The sequence below is a fragment of the Clupea harengus genome, chromosome 12 (assembly GCF_900700415.2).
Source record: "Clupea harengus chromosome 12, Ch_v2.0.2, whole genome shotgun sequence".
NCBI lineage: Eukaryota > Metazoa > Chordata > Actinopteri > Clupeiformes > Clupeidae > Clupea > Clupea harengus.
In genome coordinates, this window is record NC_045163.1 from 17,418,571 (window position 1) to 17,442,680 (window position 24,110).

At 46.5% G+C, this 24,110-nt stretch overlaps 1 protein-coding gene across 3 annotated transcripts in view; it reads right to left on the bottom strand.

Moving 5' to 3' along the window:
- Window positions 1–6: 6 nt before the first annotated feature.
- ptbp3 (polypyrimidine tract binding protein 3) overlaps window positions 7–24,110 on the bottom strand; it is a 56,817-nt gene continuing 32,713 nt past the window's right edge. For all 3 annotated transcript variants that reach the window (XM_042709339.1, XM_031578365.2, XM_042709338.1), the window contains 10 exons: window positions 15,151–15,320; window positions 12,827–12,973; window positions 11,853–12,020; window positions 11,209–11,319; window positions 8,088–8,262; window positions 5,166–5,240; window positions 3,487–3,623; window positions 1,913–1,946; window positions 937–1,029; window positions 7–444 (listed from right to left, as the gene is read on the bottom strand). In XM_042709339.1, the coding sequence (XP_042565273.1) occupies window positions 224–444; window positions 937–1,029; window positions 1,913–1,946; window positions 3,487–3,623; window positions 5,166–5,240; window positions 8,088–8,262; window positions 11,209–11,319; window positions 11,853–12,020; window positions 12,827–12,973; window positions 15,151–15,320 (1,331 nt within the window). In that variant the 3' untranslated portion in view covers window positions 7–223. The remainder of the gene's footprint in view (window positions 445–936; window positions 1,030–1,912; window positions 1,947–3,486; window positions 3,624–5,165; window positions 5,241–8,087; window positions 8,263–11,208; window positions 11,320–11,852; window positions 12,021–12,826; window positions 12,974–15,150; window positions 15,321–24,110) is intronic.

Below are 24,110 nucleotides of genomic sequence, written 5' to 3' on the forward strand. Positions count from 1 at the left end.
ATTGTTTGGAACCTATACACACACACACATACACGCCTTAAATAAGGTATCAATTACTGGTAAAGCAGAAATGACCAAAAGAAAAGAAAATAAGGAAAACCAGAGAAAGGAAAAGAAACAGGGAGAAAAAAAGAGAAAGAGCAGAAAGTGAGTGAGCAAAAAGATGAAGAAAGAGAAATAGCAAAAAAAAAAAAGAGGATGAGATGAGTCAGAGGCCGATGACTCACGGGATGTTGGAGAGGTGCAGGGTAGCGGAGGGCGGGAAAATGTTCTGGAAGTTCTTGGAGCCGGGCTTCTTGAAGCGGTGGAGCGGGCTGCCGCTGAAGTCCTTGGTGAGGCCCTGGTCCTCCTGGCCCTCGCGTGGCAGCTGCACCGTCTGGTGTTTGGAGATGGTCGCCCGCATCACCTTACCGTAGAGACGCTGGCCGTTCAGATGGCTCATAGCTGCACACGGGGATGCGGTAGAGGAGGAAACAGTCAACCATGGATAGCAACAGAAGGACGGGGGAACTTTAACTTTGTCGGATAGAATAAGGTTTCCTCCAGCAGATTGTAGGGACATAAGAAAGGCTTGGATACTCGAGGAATGGAATACCAGACAGGTCACAGTGTGTAAGGAATGTGACAAAGACCTTGCCAGATCCATTCAAGACTTTGTACGACTGCTGTCCAGATGTCCAATTTAAATTAACAATTAAAATGTATTTATTTGATTAACAAACATTAGGGGGCTATTTTCCTGCAGTTGTTTTATAAGCTTTACTTCACTTCATGCTTACTTACTCTGGTATTCTGACAAGACAACTATGATCTGCCCAGATTCATTCCAGGCTCAACTGCTGTCTGGACGTGTGGTTTGGATAATGATAATGATAATGACTGGCAGGCTGTGTGTTATTCTCTACATACGCACAGTATAAGGACCACTGTTCTTACCAAGCTGTGCCTGAGTAGCATCTGCCATCTGTATTAAGGCATTTTCTTTCTTGTTGAAGAGAATCTTGACCCTGTGAACATCACCATATACACCTGCATGCAAAGACAGACCAACAGAAAGACTTAAACAAAATACATTAAATTGAGACATATTTAAACTTAGACTAATTTGGTTAACATATCAAATAGATCACAATTCAATCTATCAGCAAGGCAATGGAAAAAGGGGTCAGCCAACTGTCAATACAAACGAAACGGACAAACCAGCCCCTCACAAGACGAAACAATAGCAGTAAGGAGAGGAGTGAAGAGGATATAAGATATAACTGCATCCAAACTCAATTTTCACTGAGAGTCTTGATATCTGTTTCTATGTGTACTCTGTGTACCAACATGCGAGTCTGTGCTCACAGTGTGCATCTCTGTAAGGGTGTTCATATGTGTCTGCGTGTCTCTGCGTGAGTGTATCCGCCCTGTCTCTGGCTTGTGTTTTCTTGTGGCATTTGACTGGTGGAGAGGCAGCGCCGGGACAGGCTGACAGCCAATAGGGAGAGGGGCTGGCCTATCTCCGCCATCAGAGTCAGAGCGGAGCCAGGCTGGCAGTGAGCTGCTGACTGATATTAAATTGTGGCTGGGAGGCCGCGGGGGCACCCACACACACACACACACAACAAAAACACACCGCATGAGGTACACAATCGAAGCCAGCGAATCGTCGCCCCACTGTCACCTATCGCTGAGCGATCAGCTCTGTGATTGCTTGGCAGGAAATAGAAGCGTCCCTTTTCTTTCGTCTACTTTCTACTTTGTAGCTTTTGCCTTTATAACAGTGTGGAAAAAAAGACAGCGAGAGGGCGAGAGAGAGAGAGAGAGAGAGAGAGAGAGAGAGAGAGAGAGAGAGAGAGAGAGAGAGAGAGAGAGGAGGAGGAAAGAGAGAGAGAAATCCAATTTTCAGAGTAATAAATGGTGCTCTTACCGAACAGGATGAAGAGTCCGTGAGGTGATATACTCTGTGTGATACAGGAGGAAGCATCATTATAATCTGACACTCACACACAAATATACACACATACACACACACACGAACACCTACATACATACACACACACACGCACACACACACACACACACTATACTGACTCTTATCTCCACAAGCATCATCTGCCACTGACACCAGCCATCACAGAAAGGGAGTGGGAGGGGGGCGGTTAATAATAACCAGCTAAAATGCTGTTGGCACATCCATGGTCACACACAAACAAAAATCACACACACACACACACACACACACACACACACACAAAGAAATGCACAGGAACACACACACACACACACACACAAACACTGATGCTTATTCCCAGAATCAAATGAAGCCTGTGCTTTGTGACAGCGACCACTGACATTAAACAGCAAACATGGAAATATTAAACCATCAGCAGGGCTATAGCCTTCCCATAACCAATGACTGGAACATCTATCTTGATCGACATGTTTTAGATACGTGACGGCGTAGTTTGTGGCGGCCTTGGCCAAATACAACACCATAGGCTACGGATTCAATGAGAACCATCTAGGAGGAACACGTTCAAATTCATTCAGAAAGAACACACCTTTAGGAACGTGTTGCAACTAATTCGAGTAGAACAACATTGGAGACACATTTGAATTCATTCAGGAAGAACATAATTGAACCCAATTGAAATTGACTTTCACAATTGATCACTTTTGCAGTGCTGGGGTGTGAATTGATTGAGCGTGGAGATAACAGGTAAGATTGCCTCTGTTGATGTGGAAGTTGTTTCGGCTGAATATTTGGACACAGTATTGTGTAAAAGAAATGAAACAACAGACAGTCAAAATGACTTTAATTATACGCCGTCCCAGACATACTGTTCTAGTGTTTGGATCTGCTCTCGTTTGAGAAATGAAGTTGTTACACCGCATCCACGAGTCTAGGTTAATTGGATTGATTATCTCTGTACGGTCTCTTGCTTTATAAGCACGCTCTCCAACTTCCAGTCCTGTGGTCCTGCTACACAGCACATTCACTGCTTCTCCCAGCTCTACCACACCTGACAGATCTTACAAGTGTTCAGCTGTTAACTGAACCGGCTGCAATCAGGCTACGAACCGCAAACCCTTGATTATCTGACAAGGGAGGATTCAGCTAATCAAGAGCATTGCAAGTGTCTGATTGGTTTATTCAGGTGCATTACAGTCTGAAATACTGACAAAACAAAGTGCGGTCCAGAAGCTGATTTAGACCTTTCACAGTATGATGGCATGAGTGAAGGGGTTCTTTCTTTCGTCATCTAGCTCTCTTTAAATTGTATCATGCATTTGTAAAGCACATGTGATCCAGCTCATTTAGACCTTACACAGGATGACTTGAGCACAGGATTAGGTCTGTGTTTTTTGAGTAAAGGAGGAGTGTGAAGGAAAGGACGAGAGGGAATGGAGGAGGAGGAGAAAAGCAAAAGAAAAGAAGAAGAAGAAGAGGAACAGGAGGAGGAGGATAGAAGAAGAGGAAGAGGAGGAGGGGGCACTCACGTCGGGGTTGAGGTTGGAGACCAGCAGCACGGAGTGGAGGGCTGTGGGCGCCATGCCGTGGATGGGCATCCGTCCCATTGTCGACGATTGAATGGCAAGCGGTCCTAGAGCCCCCGGCATCGCCTGCATGGAGAGGCCTAGGAGGTGGAGGTGGGGTGGGAGTGGGGTTGTGGAGGGGCATAGGGAAGGGGTTGAAGGGCGGGGAGAAGGTGGTAGATGAGTCACATCACCATGGCAACAGAGAAGAAAAGGAGGAGGAGAGCAGGAGGAGGAGGACGGAGAAACTGGCGAGGACAGACTCGGTGTGGCTTGGGACAAGACATAACCCAAGCCAGGATTAGTCTCTGATAAAATGGCATAGGTGGGAATAGATTTTAAAGACTTTACTAGGGCATGTGACTGCTTCCAAATCTTAATACTCCCACTAGAGGTCTGAGCAAGGTGCTAGTCATGTATGTGAAGGGGAGGGTTAGGGTGACATCAGTCCTCAGGTAGTAATATGATTTACTGACTGTTTTGAAGAGTGCCTAAAACAGGCTAGCCAAATTTAAGCATCACCACATTATCACATGCCTCTCCGACTCCCAGTTCCACGAAGAGCAAAATCTTAGAAAAAATGCCCAAGAATGAATGAGTGTCTCTCTCTCTCTCTCGTTTCAGAGGGAATTCTGGGTATTACCAATGCTTTGAGGAAATCACATGGACAAATGCAGAGTCTTATTAGTCCATCATTACTCGGTTAATAATGTATGCGTTCATTTGAATCCATTATACGGAGGCCTAATGCTCACAGCCCAAGTAGATTAAAATGATCTGTGCTAAACCATGCACATACACACCCACAGACAGTATATCACATGAGTCAATGCCCTCTAATGTGACAAACACACACACATCTATTCCTGAGCCATGACATCTTTGAGATAATGACTTTTACAGTGGTACAGCCCAGGGCTCATGGACTTGAGAGACGTGTGTGTGTGTGTGTGTGTATGTGTGTGTGTGTGTGTGTGTGTGTGTGTGTGTGTGTGTGTGTGTGTGTGTGTGTGTGTTAATGTGTATCTACTGGTCTTTTTCTATTTAAAATCGGTGCCAGCCTGAGGCTTTCCCTCAGGCATAAGCACCGGTGAATAGCCTCGGTCGTCTGTTCACTGCTTCCATTAAGAGTTGCAATATCGGGGACATTAGCAAACAGAACATCACCGCTAGAAACTTTTCTAACAGTGCTTAGCAACCGTTGCACTGTACACATAGAGGAAATTGAAATGACATTTAAGCAGCTCAGGAAATTGTTGGGAAAGAGTGTCCTTGACTCTTCTGTGAAGTTCTGATTTATTCCGTAGACAGCTTTCATCTACAAATACAAGTTAAGTCATTTCTGTTGCTAGGCAACCTAAACTAATGCGTCCCATCATCAAATGTTTGATTTTATTGTTGCATTGTTCCATTCCAAAGGTCCCTAGTTTAGCCCCACTTTGGCCTTCTCCAGGACGAACCTGAGGCCGTGTAGGCTAGAGCCCCAGTCCAGCCTCAGAGATAGAAACAAAAAAAGTCTAAGGCTTTCCCCCCCACATACGGGGTTTTAATAGAAATAGGTGGAAATGTGCCGTGTGTGTGTGTGTGTGTGTGTGTGTGTGTGTGTGTGTGTGTGTGTGTGTGTGTGTGTGTGTGTGTTTTACCTGCTTGGGGAAAGCCCATGGCGGGGGCGAAACCAGCCGCTCCTGCATACGGAGAAGAGATGATCCCAGGAGCCCCTGTACACCAAACAATATACACACACACACAAGAACACAATTAACAGCGTTACCTACAGCAAATGTGTGTGTGTGTGAAAATAAGTCTGGGGCTGACACAGTGCGTGTGTGTGTGTGTGTGTTTGTGTTTATATGCATGAATGTCTGAGTTGGTTTCTAGGTGTGCCTATTGGACTGGATCTATTTAGTGGAGAAAGTATGACAACTGACATGGAATATTTCTGCTTCAGCACCAGAGCAGATCTACCTCTGAAACAAACAGACAGAAAGATAGACACACACACACATACACACACAGAGGCAGTTTCACCAGTGAAGTGACAGACAGTGTCAGTTTTCTCTCTCTGGAGGGCACTAAAGCAGTTCACAGCTGCTCTCGCTCTCGCTCTCGCTCTCGCTCTCGCTCTCGCTCTCGCTCTCGCTCTCGCTCTCGCTCTCGCTCTCGCTCTCGCTCTCGCTCTCGCTCTCGCTCTCTCTCTCTCTCTCTCTCTCTCTCTCTCTCTCTCTCTCTCTCTCTCTCTCTCTCTCTCTCTCTCTCTCTCTCTCACTCTCTCTCTCTGAGAGAGAGAGAGTCTGGCTTTTCTGGTCCGGCAGGAAATGAAACAGGCATCAAAAGGGTGCAGTTTTATGGTACAAGATACCTCACTTCTGCATATGTACGAGTGTGTGTGTGTGTGTGTGCGTGTGAAAAATGAAACAGGGACACAGAGATACCTCAGTGGATTTCTCCCACAAGTCTCAGTCATTCCTCAGAGATCACAGCTTAAATGGGCTGATTCTGTTTTGTGTGTGTGTGTGTGTGTATTTATGTGCTTCTGTGCATGTGTTTGAGAGACCATGTAAGTTTATGTGCCGGCGTGAGGATGTATCTGTGTGTACACGTGATATATGCGTGTGCATGAGAGCATGAGGTTGTGTGTGTGAGTGCATGTGTCTCTTTATGCATGTGCAGGCCTGTGGACATATTTGTGTCTTTATGTGTATGGTCTGTGTGTATGTGTGTGTGTGTGTTTGTAGTGTGTGTAGGTGCGTGCGTTTGTTTGTAGTGTGTGTGTGTGTGTGCTTGCTTGTAGTGTGTGTGTCTGTTTGACTGTGGAGTGTGGCCCCTCTGAGCTCCCATTTAACTCCAGCTGTCCCAGCATGTGTAATTACTACTCTGTGGGACACACAAACACACACACACACACACACACACACACACACACACACACACACACACACACACACACACACACACACACACATATAATACTGCGTGCTGGTGATGACTTCCACAATCACTATTATCTGCCTCTCCAGTAAATTCTGTCAGCTTCCCCTCACACAGTCTCACACAGTCTCACACACACACACACACACACACACACACACACACACACACTCCCATCCAGGGGCCGGTGCCTCCTAACCGATCGGACAGACTCGTTAATGCATAATTCATGAGCGTGGAGATGAAAGGAAAGTTGAAAGTGAGCGCAGCAACTCCACAGAGACCCCAAACTAAAATATAAATAAATAAATAAATAAATAAATAAACGAAACGAAAAATAAATAAAAAACTAAGTCTGAGGGTGATGTTGGTGGTGGATAATAATAGCTGGCGGTTGAACAAGTTCTCTGTGGAGCGCTGGGCATCTGGGGTCTCATGCCTCTGTCATACCAGGATCCAACCAGCACCCAGGAACAGAGCCATCAGCACTGATTTACAGGGTGGGAGACACACTCAACACACACACACACACACACACACACACACACACACACACACACACACACACACACACACACACACACAGGGCTTATCAGTATCCACAGCACCTTTCGGTACAGACAGCACCACTGATTTACAGGGCCTGAGACAACAAGATGAGCAGCGACCTGGTCTGGCTCATCCACCGCCCCCTCACACACACACACACTAACCCTGATAAATCTCACACCTCACACACATTCACCCATATAATATATGCATGTGCAGACACACACACTAATTCAAATGCTGTCCTGCACACACACACGCGCGCACACACACACACAAGGAACCCCTGATAAATCTGACACAGCTCCTGTGGCTCTGTTGTCCTGCCCACTCACAACTTTGTGAGCCCAAGATAGACAGTGCTGTGGCCTTTGATTGCATGTATCTGCATGTATCTTCGTGTGTATGTGTGTGTGAGCATGCTGGGAGCCGATAGCATTACGATCAAACACAAACACCCATCAGTCAGGGCTGGGGAGGGGCTGAGCAGACAGGGGAATCAGGCATTTGTGGAGTGGGCTATCTCAGCAAGGCCCCCTCCCCGTTCCTCTCCTCTCCTCTCCACCCCTCGGCTCCCACTGTTACCACACCACTCTGTGCTCCACCCGCCACCGCTGCCATTTTAAAAGGAAATGAGCTGGAAAGAGCATCAGCCATTCACTCTCACACACACACACACACACACACACACACACACACACACACACACACACACACACACACACACACACACACCAAACCCCACTCCGACAGGTCTGTCTTATCACCCAGATGAAAATATGAGAGTGGAAGCAGAACAAACATAAAAAAAACAAAAGAACATAACTAGGAAGAACCTGGGCTCTGTAATATTTCAAAGCATCGTGGTCAATGCAGTCTGAGGCCACCATTTTGTTTGGCAAATGGCAATCATAAATCTTCTCAGTGATTCAAAAGCATGTTTTCAATTATTCATATTCAGTATTATTCATAGTATATCCTCATGGTAAAATGTTTTTCTCAAATGCTGAATAATAGAAAAAAAAGACACGTCTGACCAGCCCTTAAATTCCTAAATTTCCTAAACTTGTTATCTATGTGTTGCTCACCGAAAGCAGCGGTCATGCCGGGGTCCAGTGCAGGCTGTCCGTCCCCAGAAGGCAGGTCGAGGCGTGTGAAGTCACGGCTCTTGTCGTTGTTGTACTTCACATTCAGACTGGCCAGCTTGGAGAACTCCACGCGCAGTGTGCAGCAGGCGTTGTAGATGTTCTGCCCATCCAAAGTCTGACAGGTGCACAGACAGATACGGACAGGTTTCATGATCATGATTTACTCATTTTCATTTGAAATGTAAAATGACCTTGTCAATTGTGCTCAGGGGCCAATGAAAATGATAAATACATCAAATTTTCTTACATGGGGGCGATGCAGAGGCCTACCCACATTATGAAAATCATCAAGTGTATGCATAAGGGAGGTAACCCACCAGGGCCACCAAGAGCAGCCTCAGGCTGTAGGTGACATTGGGCTGAATTTTGGTTCAGTTGGTTTGGATGGATTTGGTGGATAAAACTTCTTTGTTTACAGTATTCTAATTCCAACACCCTTTTAAGCATCAACAACCAAGAGTATGGAGAAGTCATCACAGTCTTTTCATTAGTATGTGTGCTCCCTGACAAACAAACCCAAGACCTCGCTAGCACCGTGTTACACCAGATTAGCTACAGTACTGCAGCAGCACTCTCCGACAGAGAAATAAGCACAGGTTCACTGAATGTAGCGGAGTTTGGCACCCTTAGCTCAGCCCCCACATCAAATCCCCATGTGAATGTAGGCACTTCACCCAGCACTGGATATTATCACTCTTTCTCCTCGCCGCCGCGGTAGCGAGTGTGTGTGTGTGTGTGTGTGTGTGCCCTGGCAGGTCTCCAACAAACATGAGGAAGAGTATGAGAGTCGGGCCAGCAGACTCTCACACACACACACACGCGCGCGCACACATACGCACACACACACACACACACCTGTGGATCGATCGCATCTGATCTAGTTAATGACAGTCTGCTGTAACACAGACAAACACCCTTCTGCTCGATCATTCCTGGCCAGCGCATGTCCAATCAATAGCTTGAAATGAGGGAGTCGCTGAACGAAGGATGACCCTGGTGTTTGGAGGATTCTCTTTCCCCTCCCTCTCTCCCTCCCCAGTACAGGATCTTTGTAAGGTGACGTAGAAAAACTGATCCGTCAGGCAGAAACGGATCATCAACATGACCTCAACACTCCCGGCTCAGATCCACTAGATGAGCATGGCACTGTGGCAGATGAATGACCCAGAGTAAGTCGACACACTCAGAACACTTCCCGGCCCATCACTACTTCATCTCAGGACCATTACCGACAGACAGGTCGGCCCTCCTATCTCTCCATCTTGGCCTTATTTCAACACCAGCCTGTTTAGTTTGGTGAAAATACACTTCACCAGTAATGTGACTTTGCGTAACTATGGATACATTTAATCTGAGGAGACTTTATATACTGAACCCCTTCTTCAGTGAAGCCCTCAGAGACAAAGCTTCAAACACGTCTCCTTGGCTCTTCTTCCATGTCAGCCCCATTTCAACATCAGCTTGCTTACTTTAGAGGAGCAAAACACTACCCAGATAATTAAGGAACATTTTTCTGATTCTCAGCCTAGCCTAGGACATCTATCATTCCGGGAAGACAGAGCTGGGCTCTTGCTCTGTGACATCAGACAGAATGGAGTCGCTCTGGACAGCTTCTGGGAGTAATGAGAAGAGACCAGGGGATAGATGACTGCACCCCTCCCACCCAGTTCCACCCCCCAAGGGGCAGTTTAAAGCCTAGTCACATGCATTCATCATGGGAAAGGGAATTCTCACGCCCCCCCCCCCCTCCCCCACCCCACATACAGTAAATGAAGGCTGCAATGTAATGCAATGCAAGGCTGCAATTTTTCTTCCTCTCTTGTCTGTGTGCCATTTGGGAGGGGCACATTTCGTCATCCTCTGGCAATTTAGGGATTCAGACGAAGGCCTGGGGGCTTGGACTCACCGACCACCACCCCAAACCCGCAGATACCCCCATCACCCCCATCCCACCCACCCCTAACGCCCCCTCCTCTCCCCAGCCCTGCCCTGCCTCCTGTAACACTCACAAACAGGCTCTTTGTGCAGGGGAGGCGATTCAACGTGGCAGCGGTACAATAGATAACACCCGGCGACCAGAGGAGTAATTACTCGCTATTCTTCTGGGCTCTTTTTTCCCCCTCTGTCGGTGCCACTGCCGTTCATTAGATATTCTCAGCCCCCGACACATGAATCACTGGGGAGGGGGGTGGTGCTGATTTGTGCATGCCGTGGCGATGGCTGTTTTTCAGATGGGTGGGGGTGTTGATGTGTGTGACTTGGTGTGTTTGTGTGTGTGTGTGTGTGTGTGTGTGTGTGTGTGTGTGCGCGCATGTGTGTACGTGTGTGTACGTGTGTGTGTGCGAGTGTGTGGGCGTGTGTGGGTGTGTGTGTGTGTGTGTGTGTGTGTGTGTTTATTCAGAGGTGGTGAGAGTGTACAAATGGCTGCCAGACTGCCAAGTCTGACAGGCGGAGCGAAAGAGGGAGGGAGGGAGAGGCAGAAAGAGACAAAGTGAAAAAGAGAGAGAGAGAGACAGAGAGAGAAAGAGGCAAAGAAGAAGACAGAGAAAGAATGGGGCAGACACGGAGGTATGAAGGATCCAGAGAAGCCAGTAGGGCTGGGTATAAAGGTACGGTGATGTCCAGTGTGAGAAGGTAAGTCCGAAGCCTCCCTATCACCTCCCTAACCTACCCTGGTAAGATTTACATAGAAACTGGGTTTTGCTCGGATTTAAGGGAGATAGTGGAGAAGGTAAATTCAAATTTGAAAGGATTTTCACCCACAATGCATCTGCACAATGCTCAGTTTAACTTCTCTGAATGTATGTGAGACCATGACTATGGAGAGCGTGAGGGGGGATGTGAAAGAGGACAACAGAGTGTTTGTCAACAAACACACAACAAAGGCAAAGAACTGGACTTGCACTGCGTATGTGCGAAAGATCCCGATCCATCACTCACTAACGTGGTGTGGAAGCATAGGCCTACAGAGATATAACTGAGGGCTGTGCTTCAGACATGATGACCAATGAAGCATGAATCTGCAGATATCTGAGAGGACAAAAGGGATTTGTTTACGAACCACTTTGGCATGGTGTGCATTCAATGGGTCTGCATATTGTAGCAAGGCCTGGAACTGGTTATTCTTGGTGAAAGTTATGATCTTCAGGACTGTGCCAAACTTTGAGAAGATCTGTGGAGGGAGACAAACACAAAACACAACTCCAGAGTCAACGCCAAAGTTTTTAAAGTGGTCCAAAAGTCAACGCCCAAAAACCACATACATTTACAATCTCTACATGAGACTTTTTCTAATGTTTATCACAGTGAGCATTAATTACAGCGTTACACATTATGCCAGACTGGATACTGATCTCGGTCTCTGATGTCCTGATCAATTTTCTGATCTCCATCAACCCATGGCACTGATTATTTCCACATCTCAACGATGGTGCCTTAGCATTTGTCGTTAGCATTTCAAGAAGAGAGGGCTGTTCGTGCTAGCCAGTGGTCAGTCTTGTGTGATCAGATGAGTCTTTGGCACTACATGACAAGTGTTCACAGTCTGGATACAACACTTTGATACGACAAGGATACGACTAAGGATTTTTCCACTTGTGTTCATTCATCACTGTAATGGGAGATTCTGTTTCTTGTTAACCACATACAGGTCTTGAGGGACTCAGAGGTGGGTGGGTGGGGGTGGGGAGGCATTGTGGTTCTCACCTGATGTAGCACCTCCAGGGAGACAGGGTAGAACAGGTTCTCCACGATGATGCGAAGCACGGGGCTCTGCCCAGGCATCAGGGAGCCATCGCTGGACGAGGCAGAGCCAGACAAGCCCATGTTCCCAGAATGCATGGCGTTGACAGCCTGCAGGGCTGCCTGTGCACGCTGCGGAAAGGTGGGGACATGAGAGAGGGAGAGGTAGATAGAGTGACAGAGAAAAAGATTGAGAAAGACAGACGGGGAAAGAAAGCATTTTAGACTTTCTTCTTTTCCCAAGGGTGAAAAAATTGCCTTGGGCAGAACGAGAGTGTCGACACAGGAGAGGAAGAATGTGCCATTCTGCACCTAAGATGACTGAACCTCGATGTCTCAATTTCAGGAAACTAACACTCAATTCATTCAGTTTCCTACTATGGGGCTTCTAAGAATACTTCGCATTCTTGAGAGATTCGACCAAGATCTTGCTCAACTGCAACGTGATGCCACAAACCAGGAAACACTGTGAGACTCACTCTGGCAACCACACTTGCACAAAAAAACTTGAGCACACCTTTGTTCCCATTCTGCACTGTCTTCAAATCATGTCCCGACACAAAAACACTTCACATACTTGGGTTTCTCCCTCCCTCTAGTTTCACTGTAACTCAGTTTGCAGGGTGAGTTAAGTTGACACCTTGACTACTTGTTGTTATGGTATGCATGATCTCTGAATTAGCTTTTAACCCCTTATAAAATATTTTCTATATGCTGCTATTTTGTTAACATAGCCCTGCCAATAGATCTGAGGCCTATCATTACACCGCATGCTGTCTGTACCGTGTAGAATGCACCTCTTGTGTGGATATAGGTTTATTGAGTGCAATACTAATAAATATACATATAAAACCAATAATAATAATACAAATATTAATAATCATAATAACTTTCTTGATCCAGCACCTATGCCTATAAATTACCAGGCCTAGACTTACCCCTTGGTTGGGGAGGTTGTCGGTCTTGAGCTCGCGGTGGTTGGAGTACTGGATGTAGACGGGCTGGTTGCGTACGTGGGGCGTGGCGGTGGTGTAGTAGTTGACCATGGTGATGGCCGCCTCTTCGGAAGCCATTTCTATAAAAGCCTAGTGACGCAGCGGCAAAAAAAAGATGTGTGGAAGATACGCGTGAATACAGAGATGGCAGTAGAGGCACTTTCACAGTTGCTATGTTTCAGACAGGATGGCATTGAGGTTGTGTATGGGACCTCCCACAAAAGGATAGAATCTCTGAATATTTATTCATTTAGCATCTAGCTTTCACCCAAAGAGACAGAGTAAAGGTATACATAGTAAATGTTTGCATACTATACAGTACAATATATGTGTTCCCTGGGTATTGAACCCCTGAAGTTGGTGTTTAAAGCCCCTTGCTATACCAGTGATACTATAGTCGAACCTTAAAGCAACAGTTATCTGGCACAGGACTTCTGCAAGTGCATAAACTGGACGCTTCAGCAAAGTACTCCTAGGTCTCCATTGAAGCTTCTCCTTTTAAGGGTGAACTGTCTAGAAAGCGAAAGCAATTCAAACGGAAAAATGCTGAACAATTCTTAGTTCTTTTTTTTTGGGCATTCCGAGTAAGTAAATGTCAGATTTGTTTCAAGTTGACTAAAATGGCTGCCTCTGAACACCCCATGGGGGAGATCTAAAGATCTTGGCGTGGCGGGGGGAGAGAGGGGAGAAGAGCTTCTTTTTAATGCACACGGCACAAAGAGGAATTATTCCAAACTCCTCCAAGCAAGGTGTGAGAGAATGATTGACGTGGGCCTGATGGGGGGGAAAAAAAAAAAAAAAAAAAAAAAAAAAAAAAAAAAACAATCCCCCCCCCCTACACACACACACACAAAACCAAACAAACAACGAACCAAAAGAAAAAAAGCCTGTCTTCATTCCACTTTGATGGCCAATCAAACCGTGCTCATCGCTCTGTAAAATTTATGCTTCAGGGCATCTTAAAATGTGCCCGTCTTTTGCCTCTTTGTCTAAGTATGCCCTTCCTTTCTTTTTCTTCCTTCCTTCCATCAATCCTTCCCTCTCTCCCTCCACCCATTTGAATTTGAAAGGGCACTCAAGTGGGACGTGGCACTGTGGTCTTCCACTGCAGCGTCCTACAGGGTGGGGGTGGTTATTAAGAGGACCTTGATGTGTTTGAAAGAACAGAGACGTGCACTTCTGCGCCATCTTCCCCAGGAAGCGTAATGAAGCGTATGTCGACTAAAACAAATACCCAACCCCACAACCCCCCCCCCCCCCAGAACGTCCATGGAGCAATTTCAATGAAGTCAGCGTGCCGTGAAAGATGTCCTTATTTGAAGTCAAACAGCGATGGCTGCTTTTTTTGGGCTCCATTGAAAATGAGGAGTTTGAAAATGATCAGGACTTGAATTGGCTGTGCAGTTTTATTAAACGATATGGCCCTTTTATGAACTAGTAAAACCACTGAAATAGGGCCATATTTTGCTAATACCAATCTTATACCATGGTCCATAGTGTTTACCATAAACTGTAGTAGGCCTACACATCAAAACAGCAGAACAACAACAACAACGCAAATAAACCCAAAATGACCAATGGATGACTTGGATGTGGGTTTCTTTCAGAGCTCGTTCACAATCAAGACCCCCTACATTGCCCCAAAGTTCTGATTGGCTAATTCTCTGGGTGGTGGTCATGTATGGTCATTGAAGTGCTTTTGGCGTCACGAAAGATAGTAAACAGAATACAGTACATTCATTCATTCATTGAGAACGGGTACCCAATGCTGGTCAAAGAAAATGCTACATGTGGTCATTTATTCATTCATTCATTTAGTAAATCATCTGATGCTTTACTGTATTTGCTGTTTGAGTAGCTCTGAATATTAATCTGGATGGGAATGTGGATATGAATCTAGATGTGAATGTGAATATGAATCTGGATGGGAACGGGAATATGAATCTGGATGGGAATGTGGACATGAATCTGGATGGGAATGTGAATATGAATGTGGATGGGAATGGGAATATGAATCTGGATGGGAATGTGGATATGAATCTGGATGGGAATGTGGATATGAATCTGGATGGGAATGTGAATATGTACCTGGATGGAAATGGGAATATGAATCTGGATGGGAATGTGAATATTAATCTGGATGGGAATGTGAATATTAATCTGGATGGGAATGTGGACATGAACTGGATGGGAATGTGGATATGAATGTGGATGGGAATGTGAATATGAATCTGGATGGGAATGTGAACACGAGTGGGAACACCTACTTGGTTTTTGCCTTTGAGCATCAACAGGTTGGTGACTTTGCCGAAAGGGACTCCTAGCGAGATGACCTCAGCCTCGGACACCTCAATGGGGACTTTACGGAGGTGAAGCACGCGGGAGGGGCCACAGGGGGGTCGGACGCCTTTAAAATTTCTGCTATCGTTGCCATTAGCTGCACGGAGAGAGAGAGAGATAGAGAGAGAGGGAAAGATTATTGAAAATACATTACAACTTGTTATTTCAACATATATAAGACATATATATGTATATAATATCATCCAAAGCGAAATAGGACAGGACAAGAATCAGTCCCTCAACCTGTTATTTGAAAGAGAGAGAGAGAGAGAGAGAGAGAGAGAAAGACAAGGAGCTTGTGTACAGGCTTACATCCTTAGATTTAAAAGTACCAAGCCTTAAATCTCATGGAGAGAGAGAGACCATCCATTCAGTTATTGACATCAGTACATCACACATCTGAGACAAGGCTTTGAAGTCACCATTTTTAAGATAAGGTAACTATTGTTCCATTACTCTATTGTTCCATTGTGAAACATTACCATATGTCCACTGTCTCCCTCACAGCATTAACTGTACATTATACTACACCCACGCGCCATGTTGTAGAAAATCTCATGATGCAATTAGTCTGTTTACAATAAGCACACACTGTGCACAGATATAATAAGCACGAGAAGAGAGAGGGAGATAGAGTGAGAGTGGGTGGGAGATTGAATTGTAATGGGAAAGGGTAAAAAAAAAAAAAAACCCTATCCATATACATTTAGACAATCTTGCCAAATGCCAGTATCAATCAGGATTGCTATCCCCAGTGTAAACATCATTAATTAAAAATGCCAGCAAGAATGACCTCATATTGTTAGCATATGTACATGTGGCGCATCAGTAGAGGACCAGATTCAGAGAAACCAAACCTGACTACACATCACGCCCCCCCCCCCCCCCCCCCCCCCACACACACACAGACAGAGACAAAGAAAGAGAGAGAGAGAGGGAGAGAGAACCCTCTTAGAGGATTAGGAGGCGGTCTGGAAGTCTCCAAATGCTGCCCACTGGGCTGGTCTGGCCTGGCACTCTGCTGTCTCCTGGGCAATATCACAGACTGGTGACAGCGTTTGGAGCGACTGGCGAGACTAGAGGTGTGTCTGTGTGGATGTGTCCGAGCTTGTGTGCTGGGTCTTTGTATGTGCATACATTTGAGTGTGTGTGTGTGTGTGTGTGTGTGTGTGGTGGGGTGTCTGTGTGGCATACGTATGCATGTGTGAAGTGTTTGTGTGTCTGAATGTTTTTGTGTGTGTGCACGTTCCATTGCATGCAAATGTGTGTGTGTGTGTGTGTGTGTGTGTGTGTGTGTGTGTGTGTGTGTGTGTGTGTGTGTGTGTGTGTGTGTGTGTGTGTGAGTGCGTGTGAGTGCGTGCGTGTTTGTGTGCAAGTGTGTCTGGGTGGCACGTTTCTAAGACTCCAGGCCTTGCCCACACAGTCCCTAAGGATGCCCGCTGGCCTGCCGATGCCGATTTGGGCTCAGGCACAAACACACTGGCTCCATTGTGTGTGCTTTTCTCGGCTGTGTGATGTTCCCGTCTCGAGCGCGGACTCTTTTACAAGGTCAAGTGCTCAGTGACGGGCCTGGGGAGTGGGCGGTGTGAGAAACAGGGACTGATGCGTGGGACGACTACAGGAGGCTCACGAGTCGGCTCACTGCTTCCTGCTCTCGCCCCCTCTATGGTAGATATGATCTGCTGCGCGTACAGCATACATAAGCCACTGGGTATATATTATTTATATATTTACAATGGAGGTTAAAAGAGAATGGACAGACAGTGAGATATATATTAGCAGGGAGAAGAGACAGCAAAGCCATGATAGAGAAGGAGGAGAGGAAAGAGGGAGAGAGAGAGAGAGAGAGGAAGCAGCGAGAATAGACAGAAAGGGGTGATATACAAGAAATGAGGAGACAGCCAAGATGGTGACAGAAGAGACAGATAGTCACAGAAGAATGGAGAACAGACAGGGAAGAGAGACATGATCGAGAAACTGATAAAAAGGCCAGTAAGGGAAGTGGAGGGCTGGGAGGGGGTGGTGTAGAACTGTAGCGGTTGACGTCACAAACCATATCAGGGCCATATTGGCAGGAACAAGTTCAGTGGGCGCCAGTTTGTCAGCTAGAGTTCAAATAGATAACTAGTAAGAAGTAAGATTGTATCATCAAGATGGTAGACAATTCTTGAGCCCCGGAATGCAAAAATTTACATCTGAATGACAACGGCAAGTTGTTTTCCTACAGATCCTCAAAGACGGAATCAGTGGATTCACCTGCGGCTCATTGAGTTCATTCATTCAGTCATTGCAGCCCTACGAAACCCTTCAGGCTTTTATAAAACCTGCCTATAATAGCAAAATCTGGATACTAGAGGTCAGGAACTATATGTGGAACCTCAAAATAAAATCCCTGAAAGGTTGTGAGGACCAGATATTTATCTTAAAAAAAAAATAAGTCAATTGCGTGACTTTGTAAAATGGGCAGTATATTCAGAGGCTATATAGCCTATTGGGCGCTATGGTAGTCTAATGGTCAGACAGCCATTTTTCCTGCCAATGGGTTAAAGTTGTTAAAGTTAAATGTTCTGAGACGTAACCACTACAGCTATCCTCTCTGTAACACCCTAGCCCTGTTATCCCACACAGCGGCACCATATCTGGGTCAGAGCGGGCTGTGGTGGGGGTAACACCTCCAGCAGTAATGGCTGCCTGTGTTTGCTGAGCTCAGGGACCCTGAGTCCCTTCCATGGATCTGGGTGACCGTGCCGAATGTGAGTATGTGTGTGTGTGTGTGCGCGCCATGGAAACTCAAGGTCCAAACTATAAGATTGTGTGTGTGTGTGTGTGTGTGTGTGTGTGTGTGTGTGAGAGAGAGAGAGAGAGACTCAAGGACCAAAACACACACACACACACACACACACACACACACACACACACACACACACACACACACACACACACACACACACACACACACACACACACACACACACACACACACAGGCTACCCTTCAGAGTTAATCCTGCGAGGCGAGAAGAGGTAGCAGAGACGGAACAAAAAACACACAAAAGAAAGTGCTGCTGTCAGCAGGACGCCCCGCCACAGTAAACGCAACAACCCCCTCTCTTCCTCCCTCTCTCTTTCCCTCCTCTCCATCTCACTTTCTCTCTCACTCTTTCTTCCCTTTCCTCTATCCGTCACTCTTTCTCCTTCTTTGTCTCTTTTTCTGTCGCTTTCCCCCTTTTCTTTCTTTCTTCTCCTCCCTCCCCCACCCCTTCTCCCATTTCTTTTTCTCACTGTCATAGCACCTCTCTTGTAAAGGCCAGCTCTATTCTATTCACCTGCTCCATGTCACACCTACACTGCCTCTCATTAACAGCAGGGACTCCAGACCCTGGGCTGGCCTGTCTCCCCGCACTCACAGCAGGGAAAGACTCGCCTGGGGCCCAGGCCTCCACACTGCCACGCAGCGCCAGCACAGAGCTGGAAGAGCAACAATGCCAGGGACACACTGGTGATCTGGCACATGTGGTGGACCTAAGGCTCCATGATGAGCACTGGTAAGTACAGATGCATAATGATGCTACGCCATAAGATTTTTGGCTCCCCAGTTTGTAGGTTTCTGCACTTGCCTTGCCTGTACTATAGTAATGCTGATTTGTGTTATTCCCCATTTGTGCACCAGTAAATGTTTAGATGCAAGAGAGCTCTGCCGCAGGGAAATGCAGAATCTGCAGAGGATCTGGTGTGGATCAGCGCTACACCTAGAGTGAGGAGCCATCTTAGAGGATCTTAACTTAGGACTCCAGGTCAACACAGTGTCCCTTCAGTGTCAAAGGTACTCAAAGAAAAAAAAAAAAACCCAAGGCCATGAACACATTTACTGTCCCTCCACCATTTCAAATTCCTCTATGTCCCTTCGTGTACACCTGACACATTTTTTCTCACTAGTGGGCCCCCCTGTCACTCTGCCTTTTGCGTGGCGACGCCAGCACAGTGCCCGGATGGCGCGGCACAGGGGCAGAGGGAATGCCTTCCATTGGGGCGGGGCCGCGCTCTGGACAAACAGGAAAATTCCAAATTGGAGACACGCAGATCCCACGAGCAGCGCTACTTTATCTGCTCCTCCTCTTCCTCTCCCTCCTGCTCCTCCTCTTACTCCTGCTGCTCCTCCTACTCCTGCTGCTCCTGTTCCTAATCTTACTCCTGTTGCTCTTCCACCTGCTGCTGCTCCTCCCTTATACTCCTACTCCTGCTGCTCCTCCTCTTACTCTTCCTACTCCTACTTACTCCTGCTGCTGTTACTGCCACCAGCAGCTCCTCCACCCACCCATAACTCTTCCCCCCCACCTCCGCCCGCCCGGTTTCTTCCATGACATCACCACATGGGAGGGGCCAACGCCCAGGGGCTTTTGTATGGGAACTGATGAGAGAGTTTCAGAACAAGCCTGGACCATGTGTGTGAGTGAGTGTACAAAACACACACACACACACACACACACACACACACACACACACACACACACACACACACACACACACACACACACACACACACACACACACACACACACAACATTAGAGCAGATTTTAACCAGATGTGAGTGAGAACACAAGTTACACAAGCACACACACACAAACACACACAGAGAGAATGTTACATGTGGTCATAGCCTGCTTTAATGTATAAATTCAACCATAAATGCACACATGGACACAACATAGTGTGCAAGTGAATGCATGTACCACATAAAAACGCACACATCACACACACACACTCACATACACACAAACACACACATACGGTAGGCTAAATATGGTCTGTATCCTGTAGTGTTTCATCTTGTACACCAGTGGCAGTCTGATGGGGAGTCTGTAAGCACACTATAACACTCAGAAAACGAATAAGGGCTTTTATTGGGTCTAACGTTCCCTCCCTGTAGTATCACCCCCTAAACACACCCCCCCCCCCCCCCCCCCCCCCCCCCCCCCCCCGGGCTGCTTGGTTGTCCCCTCCCTCTCTGAGCTGAGGCGGCAGGCTTGGGGACGATGGATAAATTACTGCGACGGCCACAACACACACACACACAAACGCAAATATGATTATGTCTCAGTGCCCACGGAGCTGATTAAGACTTAAGGTTAGACTAAATAAAAATAAAAAACAAGCCTAAATTAGACCTTGAGCTAAGGAGAAGACTAGGCAAATGTAGCGGCTACCAAACGAACAGACCACATGCGGGGCGATAACAAGGTGAGAGGACAAACTAGATTATCCCTCTAGGAGCACTGGCTGCCGCCTAGGTTTCCTGCTGTTCTGTCTCCAACAGAGGAAAGGGGGAGAGAGAGAGAGAGAGAGAGATACACAGACAGATAAGAAAAGTGTTAAGGAAGTTTTGCCGAGTCTGGACAGATATGGATTTTTGTGTATTATTCAGAGAACAGATACAAGTGTACAGACACTGTATGGTATTTCAAAACACATTTAAATATTCATGTGTCCTTAGCAGACTTCTGCCATCTTGTTGTCCAGAGAGGACTGACCGCAACATTTCACAGGGGCTGGACAAGCCTGTGGGTCTCCTAGAGACAGGCACCTTGCCACATATCGGTCAGCAAGCAAAGGAGTGGCTGCGATTGGCCAGTTCCTCTCCCAGTGACCCGTCGTTGCCATGGCGACGCGCGCACCAACCATCAAAGCATCTGGCTGCGAGAAGGCAATTCGTCTCATTGTGCCGCTAACAAATCTTATTGTGTGTTTAATGAGATTAGCCAGGCCTGCCATCCCCTTTGAATCACACACACACGCCAGCGCATTCTGCCGACGAAAACCAATGGACCTCGCTTTAACCTCCAAACCTTCCAAGCCTTCTTTTTTTGGTGGCCTGATCCATATGATAAACATGGCTCTCTTCTTTATCTGAACATAATCACTTAGCAAACACTGCCAAAGCTACATGGCTTTGTGTTGTGTATTGAGTTAGCAACCTTATGTGAGCGAGATGCTAACTGTAGCATGTGGGGGACCAAATGCCTGGATCTGGAGCCGCCTGAGCGAATAGCGACTCTCTGCTGGAGAGGGAGCCACACATATTGACAGATACAGATTGACAGGGATTGTGGGACTTGGGAGGCTTGGGAGTGCAATGGTTTACTTGGGTTGGTGAATTTATGGCTTTTTTCCCCTCCCTCCCTCAAGAGGAAAGCAGGCCAGAGTAGCAGCGTTAGCATTTTTTGTGTGTTTTTGAAGGACAGGGCATAAAAATGAAATAAAGATGTCAATGCCAAGATGCCAAGACTGGTCACACAGAGAGAGAGAGAGAGAGAGAGAGAGAGATGGAAAAATAACAGAAAGAGAGGCAATGAAATGGAGAGAGAAGAGAGGAAGATAGAGAGACGGGGAGAGAATGAAGAGCATCACCTTGTGACACAGCCATCGAAAAGAGCTTAATGATAAGCCGGTTAATTCTGCTCCATCACATCATTAAATAATTACAGTCTGGCTCAACACAAGCCAGTGAGCTCACATAACTGGCAGGTGGAGACAGCACCTAACATCACAGCCACTTCACTGCCACAACACCACACAAAGCTGTGTTCCCCATTTCCTATGTTCCTGTATTCCAAGTGGTAGAGCAAAGTACTAACCACACCAATCCCAACTGGTAGAGCAAAGTGCTAACCATACCAATCCCAACTGGTAGAGCAAAGTGCTAACCATACCAATCCCAACTGGTAGAGCAAGGTGCTAACCACTTTACTTACGGGAAAAAAACCCTTAACGTGTACTACGCTGTGACTTGATTTGGATAAAAGCCTCTGTTAAATGAAAACATTTAATGTAGCGGAGATAACTGGCAGGTGGAGACTCCCTAACATCGCAGCAACTTCACTGCATGAACAGCACACAACGCAACTAGTTGGTGGTCGTCACTGCTGAGAATGACAATGGGCTCAACACAAATTTCTTATTAGTCTGTGAGTCTTTGATGGTCTGAAAGTTTACAGGTGTCTGACCCTAAACTTTGAGGAAAAGGGAGGAGGTGGCGCCAGGAAACCCTGGCACCTACTTGCAGTGACAGTCAGTCAGGCTTTGGCACAAAGGTGTGTGTGTGTGTGTGTGTGAGGCAGGATTGGTGGCTGAGCTGGTAACGGTGGGGTGGCGAGGAATCCCCGGAATGTTGGCGTTCATCGCTCATGTTTTATTACTCCTTACCAACAATCTCACATTTCTGGGATTCCTATCCTGGCACCTCTCCTCCACCTGGCTTAGATACACGCACACGCACACATCGATGAACGCAAGCACGCACACACACACACACACTAATAAACAAACCCTGGCTTCGTCTGATGCAGTGAAACATGTCTGCTGGGTTCTCCCTCCTCGCCTCTGCTCTAGGTTGTTTTTTTTCCACTCCCAACTGTCAGCCGTGTGTGTGAGGAGTTTGACGGGGCAGAAATGCCGGCATGTTGCCATGGAGGAGAAGGCGGTGTGGTCCCGGCAGATGCTCACTTGCCATGGCGGAGCGACAGTGAGACAGAGCCTTCAAGCTTTCGCACACACACACACACACACACACACACACACACACACACACACACACACAGGGTGTATTTCTGTTTAAAAATGGGGTAAAGACGGACTACAAACTGTTGACTATGTTTAAAGCACTGAAGGCTAATTTTTATGTTCTTAACCTCCATTAGGGCTAGAGTTCTGGTCGGCAGTCGAGGTGTCTGCTAGCCTTGGTGCTAATGCCAGGCTTGGGGATGTGTTAGAGGAGGGCTTTTGGATCTGTGTGATTCTCCACATTTGAATGTTTAGACATTTGAACTGCACATACACAGACTAACACACATACACAGAGACACTTCGCATAAGAATGCGTCCTGGTTTTTCAAAACAAGCTGAAGCACAGTATGCCTAATCCCCACTCAGTATAAGACTACAAGCTCTCAGCCAAAATACTACTACACAGCTTAATAGTAAACACACAAAGCACACCGCAGTGAATACATCGCCAACGTGTGCCCAAGCCGTCGGAGCTCAGAAAGGGGAAACGAGACCGTCCCTTGGATAACACATCTGACCTGGTGTCTGACATTAAGCCCAACAAAGGTAACAGGTGTGTAATCACACATTTCCATGTGTAAATAAATGACCTTATCAACTGCAACAGGATAGCGATATCTTCTCCACTGATTTGAAGCTCTGACCATGAGATATGTTTTTAGAACATATCTGTTACAGCCTGGTAAATGAAGCACTTCTGGTAACATGGCTTATCTACATAGACCAGAGATTGCTGGAAAAAAAAGAAAAACCATGATGGTTTTCCGCACTTGATTGCACACTAACAATACCATTATTTACAACTAGGAGACGTTAATCTTTATCACCCAACCCTGTTACAAAACTTTTAAATGGAAAAAAACGAACACACAAACGTTTGATTTGTGGAGTTCATGAATCTATCTTCCCCTGCAGAAAGACATTTACTTTTCTGGGGAAATTACCCTGGGTTATGAAGACAAGATGACCATCTACATAGCCAGAATACAGTGCACCTTCTCTAGTTGGTGGAAATGAAGCTTCATTTCTGAAAGATGCATGCAATGCACAGTGTCTCTCACTATCTATCTCTCTCTCTCTTTGAGTTTGTGTGAGAGAGAGCGAGGAAGTAAGATAGCAAAATAAAGGCACATCATATAACAGATCTTCCACAGAACAAGATCTGTGGCTAGATTTGATACTGTGGTGGTCTTGTTCAGAACTAACATCTTTTTGCAGCGCAACATGTCCAACCCATACCGTGAGTGATGAGAAATGTTTATCGAGACAGATGGATGTTCTGGGGGTGGATGTGTGCTGTGCATGTGGGGGGTGGGGAGGTGCATGTC